This window comes from Rhinoraja longicauda, chromosome 31 (assembly GCF_053455715.1).
Source record: "Rhinoraja longicauda isolate Sanriku21f chromosome 31, sRhiLon1.1, whole genome shotgun sequence".
NCBI lineage: Eukaryota > Metazoa > Chordata > Chondrichthyes > Rajiformes > Arhynchobatidae > Rhinoraja > Rhinoraja longicauda.
In genome coordinates, this window is record NC_135983.1 from 17,112,762 (window position 1) to 17,131,569 (window position 18,808).

Consider the following 18,808-nt stretch of genomic DNA (forward strand, 5'->3'; position numbering starts at 1 on the left):
AACAAAAGAAACCTCTGAACTGGTTTATTTAATTGCTCGGCCTAAAATAGTGCAGCTGGATATATTTTGTTTAAGCACGATCAGCATTTCAGATAATGAGACAGCGCAGACAGTTGGGTTATTAACTCCAGATGTTGCCTCATATTAAGCAGGCTCTGTGAAGGAAATGGTGGGGGTGGGGGGGCTTCTCAGTGTCGTTTCAGAGTTGCTTCAGCCCCAGACTAAACCTCGGCTGAGCGTAAGATTTAGAGGGAAAAAAAAAAAGTGACTTGCTGGAGAAGGGTATAAGTTATAGGCGAGAGTCTGGCTGGAGCGGGGCTATAATTCTCTGTCCTGTCATTCGGAGAACCGTTCTGTTGGTTGCAGCTTTGCGGAGGGCGTGCCCGCCCGGCTAGACAGAAGGACATTTTAAACTTTTGCACCCCTGCAGATGAGAGTGTGCTGATTTGGCAGCAGAACGTGGCTGTACCGGTTTCATTGCTTCCTCGAAAAAGATTAAGGGTGAGATTCGGCCCAGACATTGTACCTCACACAACCTTTCTCAGAGTACAGGCATTGAGATCCCTTTGAAGTGCATGGACAGTGGCCAGAGGGGAAAAGAAAAGACACAAAGTGCTGGAGTAACTCAGCACGTCCAGGCAGCATCCCTAGGGAGATAATGGATAGGTGACGTTTCAGCCATGATCACATTGAATGGCGGTGCTGGCTCAAAGGGCCGAATGGCCTCCTCCTGCACCTATTGTCTATTGTCTATTGTTTCTCTCCACTGATGTATTCAAGAGAGGGTTAGATTTAGCTCTTAGGGCTAACGGAATCAAGGGATATGGGGGGAAAAGCAGGAACGGGGTGCTGATTCTGGATGATCAGCCATAATCATATTGAATGGCTGTGCTGGCTCGAAGGGCCAAATGGCCTACTCCTGCACCTACTTTCTGTTTCGTGTCGGGACCCTTCCATCAGTCTGAAATGTCATCTTTCCAGATCAAAGCATGTAATCACATTCCAAGGGCAGCCAGGGATTGGCCCTGAATGCCATCTTGCCACCAACACCCTCTGTCCATGGGAAATCATCTTGAAGGAGGGGCTGGGTTTCTCAAAAATTACTTCAGGCCTTTCGTTATCAATGGGGAGGATCTAATTCATGGTTCGGGTGGGGCTAAAACACTTGTTCAAATCCAGTGCATTCTACTTCAAGATGTGCCTTCTGCCTGCTGTGTTGGTCCAAAGAGTCTGAGTTCTAGTTGAGAAGTGAGCACTGCGTGGACTGATTCAAAGTCTATTATTCCAACGTCTGTTCCACTCGCTCGTAGAGGCAGAGTATTTGCCTGTGCTGCCTCAGAGATGCAGGTGAATATAGCTTAGAGATACAGCACAAAAACAGGCCCTTTGGCCCACTGAGTCCATGCCGCCCACCAATCACTCGTTCACACGAGTTCTGTGTTATCCCACCTTTGAATCCACTATCTACACGCTGGGGGAAATTTTGCAGAGGCCAATTAACCTACAAACCCACACATCTTTGGGATGTGGGAGGAGACCCGTGTGGTCACAAGGACAACCAATTGGGAGCTCATTTTAATGTTATTCGGATTGTTTGATTGCCTGCCTGGCGGTGGTTGAGTTTGCCCCCTTACCTGGCAGCACCTGGTCTTAAACTCAACATGTCTGGGTGAATGGGGTGACCAGCCGGCCTTATTTGGTGCTGTGACATCATCCACTGTGGGGCGTTTCCATGGCAGCCATTTTACGATAGACAATAGACGCAGGAGGAGGCCATTCGGCCCTTCGAGCCAGCACCGCCATTCAATGTGATCATGGCTGATCATTCTCAATCAGTACCCCGTTCCTGCCTTCTCCCCATTCCCCCTGACTCCGCTATCCTTAAGAGCTCTATCTAGCTCTCTCTTGAATGCATTCAGAGAATTGGCCTCCACTGCCTTCTGAGGCAGAGAATTCCACAGATTCACAACTCTCTGACTGAAAAAGTTTTTCCTCATCTCAGTTCTAAATGGGTTTTTCCTCATCTCAGTTCACATTTTTCCGTGATGTCATAAGCTGTTCATGCCTGCCGTTTACTTAGAAGGAAAACAGCTTGATTATCAGGAAAAATGAATATTTTACACTCAAGCCCACTCAATTTTTAGTCAATAAAAGGAAAGTTTTAGCATGAAGGAGAATTGAAACATTATGAGTGTCATATTGGGATAGCTGCCTCACAGCACCAGAGACCCGGCTTCCAACCTGACTCCTGGTGCTGTCTGCGTGGAGTTTGCATGCTCTCCCTGCGACCGCGTGAGTTTCCTCCGCGTGAGTTTCCTCCCACATCACAAAGACGTGCAGATTTGTTGGTTAATTAGCCTCGCTAAATTGTCCCTCGTGTGTTGTAGGGAGTGGTTGCAAAAATGGGATAAATAGAACTAGTGTGAATGGGTGATCGATGGTCGACATGGACTCGGTGGGCAGAAGGGCCTGTTTCCATGCCGTCTTTCAATCAATATGCAGGTTGAAAGCAGTTGGTGGGATGTGTGTAAGTGACCTGTCCTCCCAGAATGCAGTGCAGCCCATGCCAAAAATAAGGGCTTTTCTCTGCCGCTGTGAATTGTGGGAGCTGCAGACATCCACGACTGACTGACTAACTCCAAACTCAAGTTCCAAGCGACTACCACTAAGGTTCAATGGCAGATCCCGGTTATTTCAGCTGCCAACTTGGACCTTTGTGAGTTGTGTTTACATAATTGTCTCTCTGTCCATTTGTGTCGGTGGCAAAACTCACCCCAGAGTCCTTCTGTCCAATGGCGATTTAACCACATTGTAGAATTGTCCATCCAATGAGCTGCAGACTAGACAACTGAGACGAGATAGACACAAATTGCTGGAGTAACTCAGTGAGTCAGGCAGCGCCTCTGGCGAAAATGGATGGATGAGTTTTCGGGTCAGGACCCCTCTTCAGACTGACTTCTTCAGAAAGGTCCTGACCTGAAATGTCACCCATCCCTTTTCTCCAGAGATGCTGCCTGACCTGCTGAGTTACTGCAGCACTTTGTGTCTACCTTTGGTATAAACCAGCATCTTCAGTTCTTTGTTTCTCCAACTGAGAGTGGGATGTCAGGCCTGTTGCTGGTGCTGATTGGCAGACTGTGGGATTACTCCAAGTTGTCTTGGACTGACCTTCTTCCAGTAGTTTTGTGCTTCCCCTTATTGAGACGAGTTGTTTTTTTCTAAATTCCAGGCTTACTTAATGACTGAAATTTAAATTAAACAGCTGCCATGGTAGGATTTGAACTTCTCTTTCTAGGTCACGCTGGCTGCTGGTTCAGTAACTTAACCACGGCATCACCATTGCACATTGCACTTGGAGTCCATTTTACTTGTCCCACCTCGGTCATTCCTTCTTCTCCCATCCAGCAGAAGATACAGAAGCAGAAGATGTAGAATGGACCCTGAGTACAATGCAACATGGTGGTGCAGAGTAAAATAGCAAGGTTGAAAGCTTGCACCACCAATCTCAGGAACAGCTTCCTCCCCTCTGTAATCAGGCTTCTGAACGGTTCTTTCACCGATTCACCTCTACCCCATTGAGGTAATTGGACTTTGTCTGTCGAACGGATGCACTGACCTATATTCTGCACTCTCTATCTTCCCTTTTACTCTCTCTATCGATTGTATTTAGACAATAGACAATAGACAATAGGTGCAGGAGGAGGCCATTCGGCCCTTCGAGCCAGCACCGCCATTCAATGTGATCATGGCATGGATCATTCTCAATCAGTACCCCATTCCTGCCTTCTCCCCATACCCCCTGACTCCGCTATCCTTAAGAGCTCTATCTAGCTCTCTCTTGAATGCATTCAGAGAATTGGCCTCCACTGCCTTCTGAGGCAGAGAATTCCACAGATTCACAACTCTCTGACTGAAAATGTTTTTCCTCATCTCAGTTCTAAATGGCCTACCCCTTATTCTTAAACTGTGGCCCCTTGTTCTGGACTTCCCCTAACATTGGGAACATGTTTCCTGCCTCTAACGTGTCCAGCCCCTTAATAATCTTATACGTTTCGATAAGAAATTTATGTATGGTATATCTGATCTGTTTGGATAGCTTGCAAAACAAAGAGTTTCACTGTATCTCAGTACACGTGACAATAATAAACTGCAACCTAAACCTATTTATTATTCCTTCCTTAATAAACACTGGTGGAAACAAGTCATCTGTTGATTGCAAACTAATCCTCACTCCCGCCTCTTAATTACAGAGATGGATCATATTTACCAGCTGTGAGGAGTTTGAGGATGTGAGATACATCAATCATTTCCTAATTGATTCAAGTTTGAAGATCTTTTTCTGGTTTATTCGATCGAACAGTACAGCACAGGGAAGAGGCCTTTCAGCCCACAATGTTTATGCAGCACATGAGGCCAAGTTAAACTAACCTCCTCTGCCTGTTTGTGATCCGTATCCCTTCATTCCCTGCATATTTAAAGTGTTATTTTGAACACCACTTTTGCATCCGCCTCCACCACCACCAGGGTAGCCTGCCCAAGCACCCACCACTCTCTGTAACAAAACCTGCCCCCCATATCTCCTTTAGTCTTTGCCCCTTTCATTTTCAAGAGGCCTTTGGTCTTTGACATTTCCACCTGGGAAATAGGTTCTGAATGACTACGCTATCATAATTTTATATAATTCTATCAGGTCTCCCCTCAACCTCTGGCATTCCAGAAATAAACAAAGCTGTTTGCCCAACCTCCCCTTGTAGCTAACACCCTCCTTTCTGGACAGCATTCTGGTAAAACTCTTCTGCACCCTCTCCAAAGCCTCCACATCCTTCCTGCATCGGGGCAACCCGAACTGCACACAATACTCCAAATGCATCTTAACCATCCTATAAAGCTGCACCATGGCGGCACGGTGGCGCAGCGGTAGGGTGGCTGCCTTACAGCGAATGCAGCGCCTGAGACTCAGGTTCGATCCTGACTACGGGCGCCGTCTGTACGGAGTTTGTACGTTCTCCCCGTGACCTGCGTGGGTTTTCTCCGAGATCTTCGGTTTCCTCCCACACTCCAAAGACGTACAGGTATGTAGGTTAATTGACCGGGTAAAATGTAAAAATTATCCCTAGTGGGTGTAGGATAGTGTTAATGTGCGGGGATCGCTGGGCGGCGCGGACTCGGTGGGCTGAAGGGCCTGTTTCCGCGCTGTATCTCTAAATCTAAATCTAAACCATGACTTCCTGACTCTTCTACTCAAAGAGGGTCTTTGTCGCATTATAAAGTTATTGAGTAAGACTTTGCTGTTCACATTCTGTGTATCCCACCTCTTGCACCCCTCCATCTCGGGAGCACAGAGAAAGATGTCTAATTGCACGTTGTTGCTACGTTACAGGAAAAAGAGAAGAAATACATGCTGCCTCTGGATAACCTGAAGCTGCGTGACATTGAGAAGGGATTTATGTCCAGCAAGCATATATTTGCTCTCTTCAACACAGAACAGAGGTGGGTCCACCCGCATGTTGCACTGTCTCATTCAAGAGAGAGCTAGATAGAGCTCTTAAGGATAGCGGAGTCAGGGGGTATGGGGAGAAAGCAGGAACGGGGTACTGATTGAGAATGATCAGCCATGATCACATTGAATGGCGGTGCTGGCTCGAAGGGCCGAATGGCCTACTCCTGCACCTATTGTCTATTGTCTATTGCCTATTGTCTATTAAGGTTGCTTGCATGATGGGAAGGGTGGAATGAAAAGGTGTTCCTTCCAGAACACTCAACAACTGATCTCGTAGATAATATCACACAGTCGATGCACAATTATGTTGAGTAGCCATTTAGTAGATGGGAATGAATCTCTTCTTGTGGTGATGCTGGCAGTCAGATTTAAGTTTACCAAAAGGCTGAGGAAATGAAAGATCTTGACCAGACGGCTACAGTTTAAAGCTGAAAGACTCCTTTTCACTGTGTAAGTATTTGCAAGTTGGCTCAAATGTGGTTTATTTGTTAATTCATCACATTCAACTTACTGTTGACCCGATTACCAGTACAATATTTCAGAGCCTCTGACCATTTTAGTGCGATACATCCCAATTTTGAAATGAAATGTTCCCACAACATCCACCGGGATATGGATTTGGCTGAACTGATTGAAATCGTACTGAGGGTGATCCCTGAATGAATGAGACGGGGTGAAAAGTTTAACGGACGTGTAAGAGGGACTGACGGGATAGCACAACTGGTAGAGCTCCTGCCTCACAGCACCAGGGACCCGAGTTCCATCCTGATCTCAGGTGCTGCCTCTGTGATGTTTGCACTTCTCCCTGTGACCGCTGGGTTTGATCCAGCTTCTCTAGTTTCCTCCCACATCACAAAGACCTGCCGGTTTGTAGGTTAATTGTCCTCTGTAAAATTGCCCCTAATCTGTAGGGAGTGGATGAGAAGGTGGGAAAGCATTGTCAGAGTATGATCGATGGTTGGCTTGGACTCTGTGGGCCAAGGGGCATGTTTCCATGCTGTATCTTTCCTTTGACTCAGATTCCTTCATGCGGCAGTTTGGAGTCTGGCTTTAACCGAGCTATTCATGCAGATGTGGGTCAAAGGAAACATTAGTGTGGAAGTCCCAATTGGTGAGGTTCATGCTTCATCTTCTTGGAATACATTCCTGCCACACTGCTTTTGCACCAATGTAACCTCAGGTTTTTACACCTGTTATTGCATTGCATTGCATAGAGAGGCCGATTTTTGAACGTGTTTGCTTTGAATTTTGCCAATAGTCAAGTCAAGTCAATTTTATTTGTATAGCACATTTAAAAACAACTCACGTTGACCAAAGTGCATTACATCAGTTTCAGGTACTAAGAACGAACATACAATGGCACACAAACATAACAGCACATACATAAACAGTTCACAGCGCCCCCTCAGAGGGCCTCAAACGCTAGGGAGTAGAAATAGGTTTTGAGCCTAGACTTAAAGGAGTTGATGGAGGGTACAGTTCTGATGGGGAGAGGGATGCTGTTCCACAGTCTAGGAGCTGTAATAGACATCACAAATCCTGTCATTGCACTCACACAGAAGAATTTCACACATCATTATTTGGAAACTAAGGGCAGGATAGTGGCGCAGCTGGTAGAGCTGCTGCCTCCCTGCACCAGAGACCCAAGTTCGATCCTGACCTCGGGTACCGTCTGTGCATAGCTTACATGTTCGTCCTGTGATCGCATTAGTTTCCTCTCGGTGCTCTGGTTTCCACCCACATGATCGATGGTCAGCATGGATTCAGTGGGCAGAAGGGCCTGTTTCCGTGCTGTATTTTTTAATCAATCAATAAAGGATACGAGATAAGAACAGGAGAATGCCATTGAGATGTATTGGCCGTGTGTTTGAATGGGGAAACTGGTCCTCATCTGTTTTTCTACCTGTTGCTTTACTTCCACCAGCCCAAAATTTAGCCACACCCTCATTTTTTTCCCCAGAATTTCCGCCATTTTCAGTTCAACCAATAACCTCTCGCGGAATGACGTCAAATACTTTTTGGGCATGTTGTAAATCACTGCACCCCGTCAGATGAGAAAGTCCTTTTGATGTACATAAGTTCACAGTTTGTACAGTGTGAAGGAGAGAGAGCTGTGATGAACTCAGGCCAAGGCCTGGACCTCGATCACTGACTCTGCCTTGTACACACCAGGAAGAGCAAAGCCTGCAAAATGTAAGAGCATAATGGTTCCTCCCGGACCAGTCTATGAGAAGCCTGATGATGTAAGTTCAAATCTCACCAGTGGAACAGGGGAATCTGAGCTAATGTGACTTTGGAATTTAAACAAAAAATAATTTAAAATCTGGTGACCATGAAACCATTGGTTTGATATAGACCATAGAGCTCATGGGGCTGGTGGAATCAAGGGATATGGGGAGGAGGCAGGCACAGGGTATTGATTGGGGACGATCAGCCATGATCACAATGAATGGCGGTGCTGGCTCAAAGGGCCGAATGGCCTCCTCCTGCACCTATTTTCTATGTTTCTATGTTTCTATATTAAAATACAGCACCTAACACCTAAATTTATAGTAAATTGATAAAATATTATGCCCTGTTCACTCTGATGTAATGAATAGCTATCTCTGTTCTATTGAGCATAGATTTTCATCAACATAAGAGCTTTTCCATGTCTTTTATTCCCTTACAATTGTGACTTAGTTTACCGTACTGACTGGTCACCTCTGTTCAACCCTGTACTGTAGCCTTTTCATTTCTACCCAATAATAATTCATTGATAACCTGTAATTTTATTTACAACCTTAATGTCTGCTTTCCACACTTCTGCTGGTCCAGAGGTGATTCTAAATCTACAAGAATATGGTTAGCTATAGTTGCCCTCTGAAATGGGTTCTTTAATCGTTTAGTTCAAGGATTATTATTGACAGATAGAGCATGGAAGTAGGCCCTTCAGCCCGCCAGGTCCACCCCGATCATCGATCACCCGTTCATACTAGGTCTATGTTATTCCACTTTCTCATCCATTCCTTATGCACGGGGGGCATTCTACAGAGGCCAATTAACCGACAAATCCGCATATCTTTGGGATGTGAGAGGTAACCGGAGAATCTGAGGGAATCCCATGCAGAGAAAGTGCAAACTCCACACGGACCGCACCCGAGGTCGTGATCGAACCCGGGTCTCCTGCGCTGTGAGGCAGTGGCTCGAACAGCTGAAGGACAATAAACACCAGTCTTTCTGGCACCACTTCCACTATAATAATAATTTTTTAAAAATACCTTTTAATTAAATAATTAAAAGAAACAACATGTTTTTCCAAGCCATTCACAGCAATCCCTGTCCCAAATAATGTAGATTTTCACAACTCATCGGGGAACTGTCAAACCCTTACTCTTCACATCTCCCACCTCTTGATGTTTAGGGATTATCAGTGCTGCACTGTGTTCTGGCTGTGAGCTAAATGAACTTACGTTTGGCTTTACTATTTCCACCAATACCAAGGTACAGGTGAAAATCTTTGTTCTGCATGCTTTCCAATCAAATCAGATAGTACCAGATATAAATACAATCAAGCCAAACTCAGGTGCAATAGGTAGAGTGAAGAGAAATATACCAGAGTGCAGAATATACTTTCTCAGCGTTGTAGTGCAACACTTCTAGAGAAAAAATCCAATGCCATGAATGAGATAAATGAGAGAATCAGACTGTACCCTGACTGAGGGAAGGACTGTTCACATCCCTGATAACAGGAGGGATGAAGCTGTTCCTGAGTCTGGTGGTGCGCACTTTCAAGTTCTTGTATCTTCCCAACGGGAATGGGGAGAAGGAACGACCAGGGTGGAAAAAGGTCTTTTATTATGCTGGCTGCTTTCCTGAGGCAGCGTGCAGTGTAGAAGTCAATGGTAGGGATTCTAGACTTGTCGGTTTTGCCCTCTGTTTACAAGAGCACCTTGTTCCCTGAAGAAGGCTCCTGACTCGAAACGCCGCCTGTCCATTCCCTCCACGAATGCTCCCTGATCCACTGTTCCTCCAACACTCTTACGTTTTGCTCAGGATTCCAGCATCTACAGTTCAACACGTCGTCGTTTTTTCTTTAACTGTCCTGCACTCTCAGTTACTCAGTCGACACTTACACACCATTGTCAACAGCAGCCTCACTTCTCATGGGCGGACTGCATTCTCCCCTCCCCAACCACCCGATCCTAATTGTGTTTTAGTTTACAGCTTGCAGTTTTCCCGATTTATAGCCTTCCCCTCCTTTTCTTTCCGACAGGAATGTTTACAAGGATTACCGGCAGCTGGAATTGGCGTGTGAAACCCAGGAGGAAGTAGACAGCTGGAAGGCCTCATTTCTTCGAGCTGGTGTCTATCCAGAAAGAGTTGGGGTAAGTATCCTGAAGTACAGGTGTGTGTCTGTGTACACCTCAGTGCATTGCTGCCTCTAGACCTTTCACACATGCATTACATCTGCACGGGTAGAATGTGTAGACATAGCTTCATAGATTCTATATTTGCATGAACATAATTTATTTCTGTGTCACTAACTAATTTCATGTGCATATTCATTATATGCTAATGTAGCTTTATACATTAGACGTAGACTTATTTGCTTGTGTTCTAATAAAATTGTTCACCTAGCTATAGGAAGGATGTAATTTAGTTGGAAAGGGTTCAGAGAAGATTCTCCAGGATATTACCTAGGCTTACAGACTTTTAGATTTTTTAAAAGATTTTTTTAGATTTAGAGATACAGCGCAGAAACAGGCCCTTCGGCCCACCAGATCCGTGCTGCCCAGCGATCCCCGCACACTAACACCATCCTACACCCACTAGGGACAATTTTTACATTTGCCCAGCCAATTAACCTACATACCTGTACGTCTTTGGAGTGTGGGAGGAAACCGAAGATCTCGGAGAGAACCCACGCAGGTCACGGGGAGAACGTACAAACTCCGTACAGACGGCGCCCGTAGTCAGGATCGAACCTGAGTCTCCGGCGCTGCATTCACTGTAAGGCAGCAACTCTACCGCTGCGCCACCGTGCCGCCCTCAAGTTATAGGGAGAGGTTAGATGCTCTGGGGCTTTTTTCCTTGGAGCACAGGTCACTGAGGGGTGACCTTATGGAGGTGTACAAGATCATGGGAGGCATGGATAAAGTGAATGCTTTAGTCTTTTTTTACTAGGTAGAGGATTTTAAAACTAGGTTTAAGATGAGAGGGGGGAGATTTAAGGGGAAACCTCATGGGCAGCTTTTTCACAGAGGTTAGTCAGGGCCGTTTTTACAGCATTATGGGCCCCCGGGCAAAGCTGTGTACTGGGGCCCCTACCGTTACTCTCCCCACCCCCCTTTCCCCCCCGTCGTGCCGGCGAAAAGCACTTACCGAAAAGCACTTAGCGATGGACTTAGGGTGCTACATTGTTGCGAAAAGCACTTACAGATCGCTGTGAGAAGCACTTAGTGACAGAAAATGTTGCGAAAAAAGCACTTATTGAATCTACATTTTTAAAGTAGTATTTATTTATTGCAAGTCACTTAACATACACAGATCAGCATGGGGCCCCTATGCTCGTGGGCCCCCGGGCAAGTGCCCATCAGGCCCATGCGTTAAGACGGCCCTGAGGTTAGTACGTATCTGGAGCGAGCTGCCAGAGGAAGCTATAGAAGACATTTGGACAGACACATGAATAGGAAGGGTTTAGAGAGATCTGGGCCAAATGTAGGCAAATGAGACTAGCCCAGTATGCTAACTTGGACAGCTTGGACCAAGTGGGCCGATTGGCTTGTTTTTGTGCTGTGCAACCCCATGAACCAATGATCTAAGTATGTCCGAGATTCCCAAAATAAATTACACTAGCAAACAGACTTTGCCAGGAATGTGTGTTTTGATTTGTCCTGACACAAAAATAATTACTAAACTGGGATTTGCAGGCTTTACAAACCCGTGGTTGTTTTCATTTTCTTACTTACAAGAACTAGAACCGGATGTTTCTATTTATCCATCGTGTGCAATGCTGGCAAGGCTAACATTTATTGATTATTTGAGAAAGAAAAGGTTACATTAGGACTGGTGGCAATACTTGCCTGCACTCGATGGGCCAAATGTTCTCCTTTTATGAATGGAAAGGTTTAGAGGGATATGGGCAGGCAAATTGGATTTGATTAGATTCTGGGTCTTGGTTAGCATGGTTGAATGGGGCCGAAGGGCCTGTTTCCATGTCGTATGCCTGTATGTTGTAGGTAAACATCAAGAATAATGCAGTTATTGCCCATCATTTTAGTGAAGGTGCTCCCGCAGTGCTGTTGGGGAGGAGTGACCTGGCAACGAAGCAGGAATGGTGACACATTTCCACTGTTAGGATGGTCTTTCTCTCTGAAGGAAAGCTGCAAACAGTCGTATTCTTATGTGCCCTCTGTATTTGTCTCTCTTGGTCATACTTTACGTAAGTTCAGAGGTTCGGGCAGTATAGGTGAGTAATTCCAGTGCATTTTCTGGATCGTTCATCCTGCAGCCACTGTGTGCCCTCGGACAGGGAATGCGTGGTGGATGGCTTGGCAACCAAGTGGGCTAATGTTCCCCAGGGTCAAGCCTCTCGGGTGTTAGTCGAGGTATATTCATCCAGGCGAGTGGAGAGTATGCCATCACACCCATGACTTGTGCCATAGATGATGGAGAGGATTTAGGTGTCAGACAATGGCGTTTATGTTGAGACTCCTATTGAATTTCTTGTCGCTGGTGATTCCCTGGATATTGAGAGTGGGGGGCCTGGTAATGATAATAATTTGAATGTCAAGGCTAGTAGTTGGATAGAGATTGTCAATATAGCACATAGAAAAGTACAGCACAGGATTGGGCCCTTTGGCCCACAATGACTGTGCCCAATATATAATGCCAATATAATGCCAAGTTCATCTAATCTCCTCTACCTGCAAGTGATCCAAATCCCTCCATTCCCTGCGTATCATTGTGACTATCCAAAAGCCTCTTAAATGCCGTTATTGTATCTGCCCCCACCACCACCACCACCCCTGGCAGTCCATTCCAGGCACGCATCACTCTCTGTGTAAGAAAAAACTTGCCCCGCCCAACTCCTTTAAACTTTGCTTCTCTCACCTTAAAGCTATGCCTTCTCATCTTTGACATTTCCACCCTGGGGGAAAAAAAAAGGCTCTGATTGTCTATCCTATCTATGCCTCTCATAATTTTATTGCAGGAATGTTGAGATGTCATTTGCTACTTATTGGTCCATACTTTAAATATTGATTTGAGCAGATTTATGGTAGAATTTGCTGACAAGGAACAATGAGTCATCCAGTGAGAGAGATGTGCATGTTTGTAGGTTAATTGGCTTCTGTAAATTGTCCCTAGTCCTTAGGATAGAACTAGTGTACGGGGATAGCTGGTTGGCAGGGGCTTGGCGGGTTGGCAGGGGCTTGGCGGGTCACCAGGCCTGTTGCCACGCTCTATCTCTAAAACAGCGCTTAGATGAATAGCCTTCTTGTGGCCTGGGGTGGTGTAGTATGGGTCACATCACCGGTTAATGTTCCCATGGGTCATTCCTGAGGAAGGTCAAGGCACTCATGGGAGGAAGGTCATGGGAGGAAGGTCAAGGCACTCATGGGAGGAAGGTCAAGGCACTCATGGGGGGAAGGTCGAGGCACTCATGGGGGGAAGGTCAAGGCACTCATGGGAGGAAGGTCAAGGCACTCATGGGAGGAAGGTCAAGGTCAAGGCATTCATGGATCTCATGAAAAAAGCTGTAAAAAACTTCATGAAGGAAAAAGGAAAGGTTGAATAAATTCCTGCTTAGTTTATGTGTTAGTCATAGCTCTGTTGGTGCAAATCTTGCATCTTTAGACTTTAGAGATGCACAGTGCAACCCGACCCTTCGGTGCACACGAGTCTGCACCAACCAGCAGTAACCCTGTACGCTCGCACTATCCTACATACTAGGAATAGTTTACAATTTACAGAAGCCAATTAACCTACAAACCTGTTCGTCTTTGGAGTGTGGGATTAAATCAGAGCACCCGGAGAAAACCTACGTGGTCACAGGGGGAACGTACAAACTCCGTACAGACAGGTGTCCTTGTACACCAGTCACCGAAAGTAAGTGTGCAGGTACAGCAGGCAGTGAAGAAAGCTAATGGCATATCATATCATATCATATATATACAGCCGGAAACAGGCCTTTTTCGGCCCTCCAAGTCCTTGCCGCCCAGCGATCCCCGTACATTAACACTATCCTACACCCACCAGGGACAATTTTTACATTTACCCAGCCAATTAACCTACATACCTGTACGTCTTTGGAGTGTGGGAGGAAACCGAAGATCTCGGAGAAAACCCACGCAGGTCACGGGGAGAACGTACAAACTCCTTACAGTACAGCACCCGTAGTCAGGATCGAACCTGAGTCTCCGGCGCTGCATTCGCTGTAAAGCAGCAACTCTACCGCTGCGCTACCGTGCCTTCATAACGAGAGTTATGTTGGCCTTCATAACGAGAGGATTTGAGTATAGGCGCGAAGAGGTCCTTCTCCAGCTGTACAGGGCCCTGGTGAGACCACATCTGGAGTATTGTGTGCAGTTTTGGTCTCCGAATTTGAGGAAGGACGTCCTTGCTATCGAGGCAGTGCAGCGTAGGTTCACGAGGTTAATCCCTGGGATGGAGGGACTGTCGTATGAGGAGAGATTGGAAAGACTGGGCTTGTATTCACTGGAGTTTAGAAAAATGAGAGGGGATCTTATAGAGACGTATACAATTGTAAAAGGACTGGACAAGCTAGATGCAGGAAAAATGTTCCCAAAGTCGGGGGATTCCAGAGCCAGGGGCCACAGTCTAAGAATAACGGGGAGGCCATTTAAAACTGAGGTGAGAAGAAACTTTTTCACCCAGAGAGTTGTGAATTTGTGGAATTCTCTGCCACAGAAGGCAGTGGAGGCCAATTTACTGGATGAATTTAAAAGAGAGTTAGATAGAGCTCTAGGGGCTAGTGGAATAAAGGGATTTGGGGAAAAGGCAGGCACAGGTTACCGATTATGGATGATCAGCCATGATCACAATGAATGATGGTGCTGGCTTGAGGGGCCAAATGGCCTCCTCCTGCACCTATTTTCTATGTTTCTATGACAGCACCCTTAGTCAGGATCGAACCCGGGTCTCTGGCGCCTTATGGCAGCAACTCTGCCACTCTGTCAGAGGTTGGAGATTCAAGTCCAGAGAGTTGTGAATATAATCCTGGATGGCATTTAGAGGCAGGATGACTCGATGCGAGTTTTTTTGATTGAAAGATACAACATCTCCCCGTGACCGAGTGGGTTTCCTCAGGGCCCTCTGGGTTCATCCCATATCCCAAAGACAATAGTCAATAGGTGCAGGAGTAGGCCATTCGGCCCCTCGAACCAGCACCGCCATTCAATGTGATCATGGCTGATCATTCACAATCAGTACCCTGTTCCTGCTCTCTCCCCATACCCCCTGACTCCGCTATCATTAAGAGCTCTATCTAACTTTCTCTTGAAAGCATCCAGAGAATTGGCCTCCACTGCCTTTTGAGGCAGAGAGTTTCACAGTTTCACAGCTCTCTGAGTGAAAAAGTTTTTCCTCATCTCCGTTCTAAATGGCCTACCCCTTATTCTTAAACTGTGGCCCCTGGTGAGAGATTTTAGGTTAATTGGCTGCTGTAAATTGCCTTTCACCCGCATGGAGTGGATGCGAAAGTGGGATAACGTGGAACTAGTGCGAATGGGTAATCGATGGTCAGTGTGGACTTGATGGACCGAAGGGCCATGCTGCTATCATTCAATCATGAATTCATGAGATATCATCTGAAATTATTTCACTATAATCTAAACAAAGGGGCTCCAAGAGGCAAGGAGAGCTTTCATGTTAAGATTTCCAAGGCCATTTGTTTTTGTTGCATTTATTGGCTGGTGGGTTATTTACTGGCAGAATGCAAGGGAACCTGTTCCAATTCCTGACTTGTTTCTGTGCAAGAGGGTATTCAAAAGCACCAGGGATTGGTGTCAAAGTGGCTGGAGTGAAGGCAGCCACACACTCAACAGGGAAACTATTTCGGATGAGTCAGACGTACTCGCCCTCTGCCTGAAACTTTACGTGGAAATATTTGTACGTCAGGACCACCCCCATCCCACCCCCACTTCCAGCTCCCCACTGACTCTTCCTTCTTTGAACGTGAAATGATGCTGCTGATTGAAATCTGGCAGGGTCCTTGCTGAAGGCTTTAGCCTGGGACTCTCTACACTACAGGAAACTCTTGTCAGTCTTTCCATGCAGTTCCCTTGCCAACATCTGGTCGACCACACTGCAGTCCACATCATTGCTTCATCGCGGCACTACAGTGACCTATAAACACTGATGAAACGGCTCAAGTTTCTGTTATTTTTTTACAAGTAAAACACACAGGCACACACAAACATTGACACACACACACAAACGCACCTACATTTTACATCAAACATAAACAGAAGAATGCTGGAGTTACATTCCTGTGCTGTCAGTCTCTGCGGGAGGGTGATAGGGTGGACTTTGTGGGACACTGCCTGTAGGACCCTCCCAAAATGTTAACTGTTCTCTTACTTATTCTAAATAAAGAGAGAGGTGTCCACAGTAACTCAGCGGGTTAGGCAACATCTCTGAAGGACAAAAATAGGTGACGTTTTGGGTCGGGACCCTGCTTCGGAGAGATTGTAGTAGGGGGAAAATAGCTGGAAAAGAGGTGGGAGCAGGACAAAGCCTGGCAAGTGATAGGTGGATACTTATTTTGCTCTCTCTTTTCCTCTCTCTCTCTCTCTCTTTCCAGTCTCTTTACATTCTTTTTCTCTTTCCCTTTTCTCTATCTTTTCCCTCTCCCTTTTATTTTCCTCAACTTGTTGGTTTTGATCCGCATTTCAACATTTCTCTCCCTGCCTTTCCTCCAACTCTTTTTACTGACGACATTGCAGTGTTTTTCCTTGTGATGGGACACCATACTGGAACTTAAATTTATAAATGTTACAAAAAGATTATTAATGTTTAAAAAGTAAAAATTGTTAATTAAATTAGTCAGTCAGGCCCTTCAACTGCATAAGAACAGCAGGCAGTGAAGAAAGCTAATGGCATGTTGGCCTTTATGACAAGAGGAGTTGAGTATAGGAGCAAAGAGGTCCTTCTGCAGTTGTACGGGGCCCTAGTGAGAGTGCACCTGGAGTACTGTGTGCAGTTCTGGTCTCCAAATTTGAGGAAGGACATTCTTGCTATTGAGGGAGTGCAGCGTAGGTTCACTAGGTTAATTTCCGGAATGGCGGGACTGTCATAATTTTGAAGGACTGGAGCGACTATGCTTGTATACACTGGAATTTAGAAGGATGAGAGGGGATCTTATTGAAACATATAAGATTATTAAGGGATCGGACACGCTAGAGGCAGGAAACATGTTCCCAATGTTGGGGGAGTCCAGAACCAGGGACCACAGTTTAAGAATAAAGGGTTGGCCATTTAGAATGGAGATGAGGAAATATTTTTTCACTCAGAGAGTTGTAAATCTGTGGAATTCTCTGCCTCAGAAGGCAGTGGAGGCCAATTCTCTAGATGCTTTCAAGAATGATAGTGGAGTCAGGGGGTATGGGGAGAGGGCAGAAACGGGGTACTGATTGTGAATGATCACGCATGATCACATTAAATGGCGGTGCTGGCTCGAAGGGCCGAATGGCCTACTCCTGCACCTATTGTCTATTGTCTATTGTCTATTGTCTAAGTAGCTTATATGATGATGTTCTGCCCTAGACACAGAAAATATGTGTTCTGGCACGTGTTTGCCTAGAGAAAAAAAACGCTGCCTATTGGTGTGTCTATATCATATTGAAAATATTGCCCTGCTCTGGGTAATGACCATGAAAGCTACAAAACCCAGAACTTAGTTTAGTTTTGAGAAACAGCAGGGAAACGAGGCCCTCCAGCCGAGTGTCCATGCCAACCATCTATTATTCCTTCATACAAATTCAATGTTATCCCATTTACGCATCTACTTCCGACAACTGAGGGGCAATTTTTGCAGAGGCCAATTAACCTACAAACCCGCATGTCTTTGAGATGTGGGAGGAAACCGGAGCATGCGTAGTGAAGAATAGTGCTTTGTTTTGCATGCTATCCAATCAGATAACACTACATAAATACAATCAAGTCAAACTCAAGGACAATTAGGTAGAGCAGAGAGAAAGATACAGGGTGCAGAACATAGTTCAGGGCATTGTAACGAACCAGTTCCACAGACAAAGTCCAGGATCTGTTTTGGGGTAGAAGTGAATCAGACGGTACCCTAGTTTATGGAATGACCATTCAGAAACCTGATAACAGGGAGAGCATGCAAACTCCACACAGACAGCACCCTAGGTCTGGATCTAACCCGGGTCCCTGGCGCCGTGAGGTAGCAGCTCTTCCAGCTGCATCACTGTCAGTGGATGGTGGGTGTACCGAACAGGTTGCCAGAGGAAGTAGTTGAGGCAGGTACAATAACACGTTTAAAAGCCATTTAGTCAGGTACATGGATAGGTAAGGTTTATCGGGATTTGTGCCAAGCCCAGGAAAATAGCACGAGCTTAGATGGGGCATCTTGGTCGGCATTGATCAGATGGGTCGAAGGGCCTGTTTCAATGCTGTATGATGCCATGACTTTGTCAGAAGACAGAATCAGAACATATCCTTACGCGGCAGATAATGGACCGAAAAATCAGGCTGGAAACTAAAGGGTCTTGACCCTTCTCTCCAGAGATGCTGCCCATTCCGCTGAGTTACTCTATCATTTTGTGTCTATCTTCAAACTATAAGGCCACAGTGCCCATTGCAGGAGAACTTTGGATACTCTCGTTCAATAATTTTGAGATGTCCATTATCCTTGATGTTTCATTGTTACATGTCCCTGACTTTAATTGCATTACTGTTGGTTATTACAATATATATGAACGATTTAGACAAGGGAATTAAATGTAATATCTCCAAGTTTGCGGATAACACAAAGCTGGGTGGCAGTGTGAGCTGCGAGGAGGATGCTATGAGACTGCAGGGTGACTTGGATAGGTTGGGTGAGTGGGCAGATACATGGTGGATGCAGTATAATGTGGATAAATATGAGGTTGTTCACTGGAGGCAAGAACAGGAAGGCAGATTATTATCTGAATGGTGTCAGATTAGGAGAAGGGGAAGTGCAACGAGACCTGGGTGTTCTTGTACACCAGTCACTGAAAGCAAGCATGCAGGTACAGTAGGCAGTGACGAAAGCTAATGGCATGTTGGCCTTCATTGCGAGAGGGCTTGAGTTTAGGAGCA

The 18,808-nt window shown here is 45.8% G+C and overlaps 1 protein-coding gene across 8 annotated transcripts in view; it reads left to right on the top strand.

Moving 5' to 3' along the window:
• Positions 1-18,808, top strand: part of LOC144608396 (dynamin-1) — a 170,992-nt gene that overhangs the window by 119,928 nt on the left and 32,256 nt on the right. For all 8 annotated transcript variants that reach the window (XM_078426115.1, XM_078426117.1, XM_078426112.1 and 5 more), the window contains 2 exons: positions 5,381-5,490; positions 9,756-9,867. In XM_078426115.1, coding sequence (XP_078282241.1) covers positions 5,381-5,490; positions 9,756-9,867 — 222 coding nt within the window. The remainder of the gene's footprint in view (positions 1-5,380; positions 5,491-9,755; positions 9,868-18,808) is intronic.